Consider the following 9,228-nt stretch of genomic DNA (forward strand, 5'->3'; position numbering starts at 1 on the left):
GTCGTCAGAGAATCTAGATACGTAGCTAGAGAACCTCGCTTGTTGTGGTGGCTAACGACGAGAAGCATGCTACGGTTCTCAATTTAGTGATATTCGCCCGATAGTAGGCGAAATCTGCAGAAATGGGGAAAAGAGACAATAGAGTGGTAAGCAATGTGTTAAATAATTCCAGCCATGTAGATATTCAGCTTTTTACGGTTAATGTTATGCATGAAAAAAAAAAAGTGTTGGCTATAGCTAGCTAACTGGCACTGAAAACGCATGGGCCTGTAGGTATGTTAGGTAGGCCCTATAAGTTAGCGTTAGTGTGCAGGCAAGTCGAATTCCATTAAAACAAGCTATATCAAAGGTTCACAAATTTGAGTTATTTTAACATACGATATCTATATCGAATGAATATAGCTAGCTAGGCAAACTAACCTGGCAGATAACGAAGAACACGTAAACGTTAGCAGGTCGCCTGAAGGACCGCTAACCGTGCCACAACTGAACTAACGTAGCTATCTATTTAGGTCGAATATAGTTATGTTATATTTCGCTAGTTTATAATAATATAGCGAACTAGCTAGCACAACCTGTGTCTATTAAAATAACATAATCCAAAACGCGCGGTCGAAAAAAAAAAAAACGAACTATTTTTTATTTATTTGTAAATTTTTAGCAGACGCTCTTATCCAGAGCGACTTACATGAGCAATTAGGGTTAAGTGCCTTGCTCAAGGTCACATCGACAGATTTTTCACCTAGTCAGCTCTGGGATTAGAACCAGCGACCTTTCGGTTACTGGTACAACGCTCTTAACCTCTAAGCTACCTGCCGAAGTAGTTAGCTAACGCCTGCCAACTAGGCTCGAGTTCATCATTACCAGAATTGCCCGGACTGGCTATGTACGCTGTATCTATGTTATCAACGTGTAAACATTACCTTTGTATGGAAAGGCCATAGAATTGGCATTGACTGTCTAGTCAATTACTGAACCAACATAGCCAGGTCCAAATAGTGTGTGTTATTATGCTTCCAATTCCTGTCTAGACAAGTGTTATTGTCTAAGGTAGCTAGATGTCATCATTGAGGTGTCTGGTCTGACTGTCTCCCTTGTGTGTTTTCAGTCATATGTGAACCCCATAGCTGCATCACGGGCCAAGGGACCCGCACCCAACGCAGGACCATCTATCCAGGATTACCTGAGCAGACCACGTCCAACATGGTAAGCATAAGATAACACACCTAAGGACCCAGGATGTGTGCCTGAAAAGCTCTCTAGAGATGGACATACCCTCATTGATATTGCTGAAGAATGTCAACGGGTAACATGGTGGATCCTATGTGTGTAAATCGGGGTGGTAAGGCATTGCTCTCTTATAATACTTGGCTACACACTATGGAATGCTGCCTGCAAGTCACAATAACATTTTGCCATGCCCTTGAATGTTTGGACATGCATCACCATCAGTTGTGATCCATTGATTTTCATTGAGTGATGGTCGTTTTTCTTCCTTCATCAGGGAAGAGGTGAAGGAGATCATAGAGAGGAAGAAGAAAGGCTCCAGAGCCCTGGCGGACTTTGAGGATCAAATGAACGAGGTATTGTTCAAACGTCAACAGTTGTACTTTATTATACTGTACAAATTCAGTGTTATATTTTGCTTACATTAAAATATCACAATTTGCATTTTATAGAATTGGAAGAAAGAGCTGGCGAAGAACAGAGAGAAGTTACTAGGTGGCGTTGACAAGGAGAAAGAGGAGAAGGAGAAGAAAGAGAAGGAGAAGAAAGAGAAGGAGAAGAAGGAGAAGAAGGAGAAGAAAGAGGTATGCTTCCAGTTCCATCCATGTCTTAACCTTTTAATGCAGCCATTTTGTTTTAACGTATCCACCTCTCACTCCAAATCTCTGTTTTGTGTTTAGAAAAAGAAGAAGGAGAAGGAAAGGAAAGAAAGGGGAAAGAAATCCAATAGGGTGAGGAAAGCTGTCTCCAATGTTTTGTTGAAGACTGTTGGTGTACATATTGCGGTAGTGGTATCTGTCCTCTAAAAAAGGCATCTTTTCACAAAGGTATTTTTGTGTCAGTTGCGGTCTTCAAATCTAATGAGCTCTGCTTTCATTGTGTTTGGTCAAGCATTCCTCTCCCTCCTCCTCCTCATCGAGTTCTGATTCCTCTAGCAGCTCCTCCTCAGACTCTGAAGACGAGGTATGTAGCAGAGTATTTGGTGACAAGTCTGTGTCAGCTTGCCATACTGTTTCCCAGCCACCCTGTGGGCACCATAGAAATATAATTAATTAGAAGTAATTCTATTTCTAAGGTAGGCACAAAGAGCTGTGTGAAGTATTGTGAATTACATTTTTACTGTCCATATTTTATTTGGGGATTGGCTTCTACCCCCTTTATGAATATTGAGAAAGTGATGGATCGTATTCAATGCGTTTCCAGTTAAATATTGTCCTACTATTTCAAAGAGGGAAATATGATAGACTGAAACTGATTGTTTTTATCTGATGTCTGTTTGGTCAGAATGAAAAGAAGAGTGTCAAAAAGAAACGGAAAAAGAAGCGGTCCTCCTTCAAGAAGGCATCGGAAGACTCGACTGTAGAATCTGAGCCCGACAGCAAGGTTAGTTTGATGTGAAGAGTATTCCACCTATTTTCATAAATTAAAATGACTTATTTCATTATGTAAGACGTCCATCTGGATACTTCTGGTCAAGATCTTATGTTCTGGATGATGCACTATTTCGTCTTCTTAATATCACTCTTTTTATGTTGGCCCTCACTGTCATTGTGTTTCTCTGTTCAGCCATTGTTTGATTTCTGTTCATTCATTTCAAAGTTGAACTTTTTTTGTTTGTTACATGAGTACTTCATTAAATCTTCATGTTTTGTATGCAAAAAAGGGCTCCTTCCCTCTCATTCTGTTTCTCTCCAAGAAGACGAAGATGGAGATGGAGATGAAGAAGAAGAAAGATGAGGAGAAAGAGAAGGTAATTTAACAACATTTGTGTATCTGTTAGTCCTGTTTTGTGTATTGCTGCCTGAAAGAATGTTTGAACATGCTGGGCTGCAGTGAACTGAGGGCTGTAAATGTTTACCCTTCAGGATGAAAAGAGCCGCAGGAAGAAGAGGAAAGCTGAGCGAAGTCATAAAGACTCATCCTCGGAGTCGTCGGCTGACTCAGAAGTGGAGGAGGGTGTAAGTATATTCACCTTTCTCTCCACTATATTAATTTGCCATGTTTAATGACTGAAAATAATGTTATGTATTGACTTGGATGACTGCTTATGGGATGGATATTTGTTCCTCATTGGAGGGCATAGGTCATCCGTAGTTGAAGTATTACATGGAGGGAACTTTTTTTCCATCCTGTGTCATTGTGAAATACTGAACTTTTGTATTGGACGTTGGGAAGCTGTCAGCGGACTTTGCCCATCCGTTGTGGTGTGTTAATGTTTGCTATGTCTCTGTAGGGTGAACCCAAGAAGAGAAAGAGAACTAATGAGGAGAAAGACAAAATAGCAGCAGTAAGTGGATGTCAGATAAGCATACACTAACCACAGGATGAAAACGGACACTTTATTTTTGTGTGCAGTGTCCTGCATGTCAGATTTAGTGACTAGTGACCAAAATACACTATATATACAAAAGTATGTGGACACCCCTTCAAATGAGTGAATTCGGCTATTTCAGCCACACCCGTTTCTGACAGGTGTATAAAATCGAGCACACATCCATGCAATCTCCATAGACAAACATTGGCAGTAGAATGGCCTTACTGAAGAGCTCAAGTGACTTTCAACGTGGCACTGTCATAGGATGCCACCTTTCCAACAAGTCAGTTCGTCAAATTTCTGCCCTGCTAGAGTTGCCCCGGTCAACTGTATGTGCTGTTATTGTGAAGTGGAAACTTATAGGAGCAACAACAGCTCAGCCGCAGAGTGGTAGGCCACACAAGCTCACAGAACGGGACCACCGAGTGCTGAAGGGCGTAGTTAAAAAAGATAGTCTGTCCTCGGTTTCCATGGCCGAGCAGCTGCACACAAGCCTAACATCACCATGCGCAGTGCCATGTGTCGGCTGGAGTGGTGTATAGCTCGCCACCATTGAACTCTGGAGCAGTGGAAACGTGTTCTGTAGAGTGATGAATCACGCTTCACCATCTGGCAGTCCAACGGACAAATCTGGGTTTGGCGGATGCCTGGAGAACGCTACCTCCCCCAATGCATAGTGCCAACTGTAAAGTTTGGTGGAGGAGGAATAATGGTCTGGGGCTGTTTTTCATGGTTTGAGCTGGGCCCCTTAGTTCCAGTCAAGGGAAATCTTAATGCTACAGCATACAATGAAATTCTTGATGATTCTGTGCTTCCAACTTTGTGGCAACATTTTGGGGAAGGACCTTTCCTGTTTCAGCATGACAATGCCCCCGTGCACAAAGTGAGGTCCATACAGAAATGGTTTGTCGAGATCGGTGTGGAAGAACTTGACTGGCCTGCACAGAGCCCTGACCTCAACCCCATCGCACACCTTTGGGATGAATTGGAACGCCGACTGCGAGCCAGGCCTAATCACCCAACATCAGTGCCCGACCTCACTAATGCTCTTGTGGCTGAATGGAAGCAAGTCCCCGCAGCAATGTTCCAACATCTAGTGGAAAGCCTTCCCAGAATAGTGGATGCTGTTATAGCAGCAAAGTGGGGACCAACTCCATATTAATGCCCATGATTTTGGAATGAGATGTTTGACGAGCAGGTGTCCACATACTTTTGGTCATGTAGTGTATGTTAGCAAATTACCAGACAATGGCAACATGCCTCTGTCAGCAGATAACTACATGGTTAACCCTTAGAATTGTTTAAAATGTAACGCATTTGTAATATAATATATGCCATTTAGCAGATGCTTTTATCCAAAGCAACTTAGTCATGCATGCATACATTTTAACATATGGGTGGTTCCTGGAATCGAACTCAATACCCTGGCGTTACAAGCGCCATGCTCTACTAACTGAGCTACAAAGGACCACATACAATATATTACAATACTGCCTGAGTAATATATTTTTCTGCACCGACAAATGTTATAGAAAAACTGCAGAATGGAAGTGTAACACTTCCCTATCCACCTGTTGTAAATGTTAACAGGACAAATCAAAGAAGAAAAGGAAAAGGAAGCACAAGAAACACGGGAGGAAGAAGAAGAAGAAGAAGACCTGTTCTGACGCAGAGTTAGGTTCTCTGTCCAACTGTCCACCTGTAGAGAGCATCTGCCTTTTGACTACCAAAAAATCCCACCTAGGCTGCTCCCATGACGGGGCTAGTTGATGGACTATGGGAACCGCTGGCTTCCTGCTCATGAGAGTTGAGATGGTAGGGATATGGCGTTTCAAATGTTAACTAAGGACTGGTGACCTGGGAGTTACGGGTCATCAAACCCTCTGTGACAACTTTGCAGATTTGTTTTTCTTTTCTTTTTTGTTGATTAGTTTTTATTAGATCAAAATTAACGTCGACAAGGACACCATAAGTCGTGTCAAGTGTGGCCCAACTGAAACATTTGCATATAAAACGAAAATGAACTTCCATAAATGGATATTGACCAGCAGTGTAAATTTTTTACACCCTTGGTATGCTGCCCAACTATGTCTATTTGACACTTCTTGGAGATCTCGTGCGTCGCTAGCTACACAGTGAGGTCATTTTGGGACTTTGTTATGCTGGTGCCAGTGTCATGATGCATGCATTCTGATATGATGGTCACTTCTCTTGCCAGCCTCATATTGAAGTTGGGATTGTCATAATCACAAGAGATAAACTGTTCAATTCTGTTGTAATTAATTCTACAACTGAATATCTATAACTGAATGGGTTTTAATTATTAAAGTATTCTTGTTTTAGCCTTGATAATATTGTTTTTTTTGTGTGTATGGATGGATGATGAATGATTTGAATGGGATGAGAGTAACCTTTATACTTGTAATTTATCATCCAGGAAGCATTATGAAATAAATCTACAATTTTGATATGGAGAAGTCCCAAAATGTATGACTGAAGATTTATGCCAATGCAACATAATTTGGGTCATAAAATAAAACAATTGTGAAATGGAGAAGTCACTTAATTTCAGGGGGGTGGACATTAAACAAACCATCTGTGGACTTCCTCAAACTGGACAAAGTTCCTCATGGTTACATTCAGTTTCCCTGAAACTTAAAATGTATGCCAATGCAACATCATTTTGCAAGGTTCATGAAATAAAACGAGAGTGGAAAAGAGAAGTAACACAATTTCAGGGGGATGGACATAAGAGCCAAACCGAAGTTTAAACTGTAACAAAGCGGACACGATGCCTCTGTTTTGGTAAAAAGCTGGGATGGGCCCAGAGAAATGTAACCACTCTCAAATTCATAGGCCGCTATGGATGACCAGCCATGATCTCAAAATTAGCATTTTAACAATGTTTTGAGGCTATACAGTGTTTGTTTACATGTACAGTGTTTACAAATATTGGAGTAAAACAAGCTTATATTTTGGGTTGTGATGGGGTGTGACAGTTAAACATTACATTTTAGTCATTTAGCAGACGCTCTTACCCAGAGCGACTTACAGTTAGTGAGTGCATACATTTTCATACTGGTCCCCCGTGGGAGTCGAACCCACAACCCTGGCGTTGCAAACGCCATGCATGCTCATGAGGCATTTATACATTATATTCTTTAAGAATCAATCAGTATATATTATTAAGTGCAAAGATTGATGTAGCAACTGCAGATTGCCCCTTTAAAGCTGGAATCTGCAGGTCGTGGGCGACCAAATGCCGCCCCACTTGTGTAGTGTTTTCACTTTGAACGAAAACAACGGGGTTGAGCCCTGAGCTGCCACAAAGATTATGGATATACTGTCAAGATACATGTCTCTCCGCCCTAACAATGGGAGTCGTTGTCCACAAAGCGGCACCGTGGACTGTCTATCTCCCGCCTATCCTTTCTTTGGATTGGTGGATGCATCTCATTATTGTAATAGTTTTTTGAATATTCGTTGAGTGTTGTTTATGTCAATCATCTGTATTCAATGGAGAGAGATGCTATGCTACTATCCTCATTCAATGAATATGCATAGCCATCTCCGATTGTTTTTTCTCAATGTTGCCGGGATTTCACGTGTCCTACGTATATCAGTACACTTGTAACAATTTAAGAATTACGAAACTTCTATTCAATCAAATAAACCTTGACCCTCTCATTGACCTCCTTCCTTGGTAGGAGAAACAGCGCCACCTGCTGGAGGGAGACAGATTTCCAGCCGAGTTGGGCCTCTTCCTCTCTGGCTGCCTTGGGCGAAAAGGGGGTAGCTGCATCCCAATATGGCGACTGGAGAATTGGTCTGTGGGTGTGTCGAAAGGAAAGTAGTGGGCGTGTGGAAATGAGTGGGTGTGTTGAAAGGAAAGGAGTGGGCGTGTCGAAAGCGCTGCTTCATGCATTGTATGCTTACTGTGACTGTCACCCTGATATTGGCTACTAGGTAGAAACTTCCCATGCAGTTGCCGGACAGTAGTGCTTGTCAAGTGGGAGCGAAGAGCACTGTGTCCCAGCGTTGCTGCCTTTTATACCCTCCCCATTAAGTAGTAGACTGTATGTACAGTGGGGGGGGAAAGTGTTTCGTCAGCCACCAATTGTGCAAGTTCTCCCACTTAAAAAGATGAGAGAGGCCTGTCATTTTCATCATAGGTACATGTCAACTATGACAGACAAAATGAGAAAAAGAATCCTGAAAATCACATTGTAGGATTTTTAATGAATTTATTTGCAAATTATGGTGGAAAATAAGTATTTGGTCAATAACTAAAGTTTCTCAATACTTTGTTATATACCCTTTGTTGGCAATGACACAGGTCAAACGTTTTCTGTAAGTCTTCACAAGGTTTTCACACACTGTTGCTGGTATTTTGGCCTATTCCTCCATGCAGATCTCCTCTAGAGCAGTGATGTTTTGGGGCTGTCGCTGGGCAACACGGACTTTCAACTCCCTCCAAAGATTTTCTATGGGGTTGAGATCTGGAGACTGGCTAGGCCACTCCAGGACCTTGAAATGCTTCTTACGAAGCCACTCCTTCGTTGTCCGGGCGGTGTGTTTGGGATCATTGTCATGCTGAAAGACCCAGCCACGTTTCATCTTCAATGCCCTTGCTGATGGAAGGAGGTTTTCACTCAAAATCTCACGATACATGGCCCCATTCATTCTTTCCTTTACACGGATCAGTCGTCCTGGTCCCTTTGCAGAAAAACAGCCCCAAAGCATGATGTTTCCACCCCCATGCTTCACAGTAGGTATGGTGTTCTTTGGATGCAACTCAGCATTCTTTGTCCTCCAAACACGACGCAGTTGAGTTTTTACCAAAAAGTTATATTTTGGTTTCATCTGACCATATGACATTCTCCCAATCCTCTTCTGGATCATCCAAATGCACTCTAGCAAACTTCAGACGGGCCTGGACATATACTGGCTTAAGCAGGGGGACACGTCTGGCACTGCAGGATTTGAGTCCCTGGCGGCGTAGTGTGTTACTGATGGTAGGCTTTGTTACTTTGGTCCCAGCTCTCTGCAGGTCATTCACTAGGTCCCCCCGTGTGGTTCTGGGATTTTTGCTCACCGTGATCATTTTGACCCCACAGGGTGAGATCTTGCGTGGAGCCCCAGATCGAGGGAGATTATCAGTGGTCTTGTATGTCTTCCATTTCCTAATAATTGCTCCCACAGTTGATTTCTTCAAACCAAGCTGCTTACCTATTGCAGATTCAGTCTTCCCAGCCTGGTGCAGGTCTACAATTTTGTTTCTGGTGTCCTTTGACAGCTCTTTGGTCTTGGCCATAGTGGAGTTTGGAGTGTGACTGTTTGAGGTTGTGGACAGGTGTCTTTTATACTGATAACAAGTTCAAACAGGTGCCATTAATACAGGTAACGAGTGGAGGACAGAGGAGCCTCTTAAAGAAGAAGTTACAGGTCTGTGAGAGCCAGAAATCTTGCTTGTTTGTAGGTGACCAAATACTTATTTTCCACCATAATTTGCAAATAAATTCATTAAAAATCCTACTATGTGATTTTCTGGATTTTTTTTCTTCTCAATTTGTCTGTCATAGTTGACGTGTACCTATGATGAAAATTACAGGCCTCTCATCTTTTTAAGTGGGAGAACTTGCACAATTGGTGGCTGACTAAATACTTTTTTCCCCCACTGTATGTAT

At 42.2% G+C, this 9,228-nt stretch overlaps 1 protein-coding gene across 1 annotated transcript; it reads left to right on the plus strand.

Annotated features, from left to right (window-relative positions):
- On the plus strand, window positions 1–5,883 carry LOC121571804 (protein FAM133). The gene is made up of 11 exons (XM_041883491.2): window positions 1–146; window positions 1,109–1,206; window positions 1,505–1,583; window positions 1,680–1,811; window positions 1,908–1,958; window positions 2,119–2,190; window positions 2,512–2,610; window positions 2,891–2,977; window positions 3,093–3,185; window positions 3,461–3,514; window positions 5,132–5,883. The coding sequence occupies exons 1-11, from the start codon at window positions 123–125 to the stop codon at window positions 5,309–5,311; spliced, it is 969 nt and encodes a 322-aa protein (XP_041739425.2). The 5' UTR covers window positions 1–122; the 3' UTR covers window positions 5,312–5,883.
- The last annotated feature ends 3,345 nt before the right edge of the window (window positions 5,884–9,228 follow it).

This window comes from Coregonus clupeaformis, chromosome 8 (assembly GCF_020615455.1).
Source record: "Coregonus clupeaformis isolate EN_2021a chromosome 8, ASM2061545v1, whole genome shotgun sequence".
NCBI lineage: Eukaryota > Metazoa > Chordata > Actinopteri > Salmoniformes > Salmonidae > Coregonus > Coregonus clupeaformis.

Coding starts and splice junctions, on each gene's coding strand:
- LOC121571804 (XM_041883491.2), top strand. CDS start 123: ATGGGGAAAAGAGACAATAGAGTG. Junction 2,978..3,092: donor AAGATGAGGAGAAAGAGAAG/GTAATTTAACAA, acceptor TTTACCCTTCAG/GATGAAAAGAGCCGCAGGAA. Junction 3,515..5,131: donor AGAAAGACAAAATAGCAGCA/GTAAGTGGATGT, acceptor AAATGTTAACAG/GACAAATCAAAGAAGAAAAG.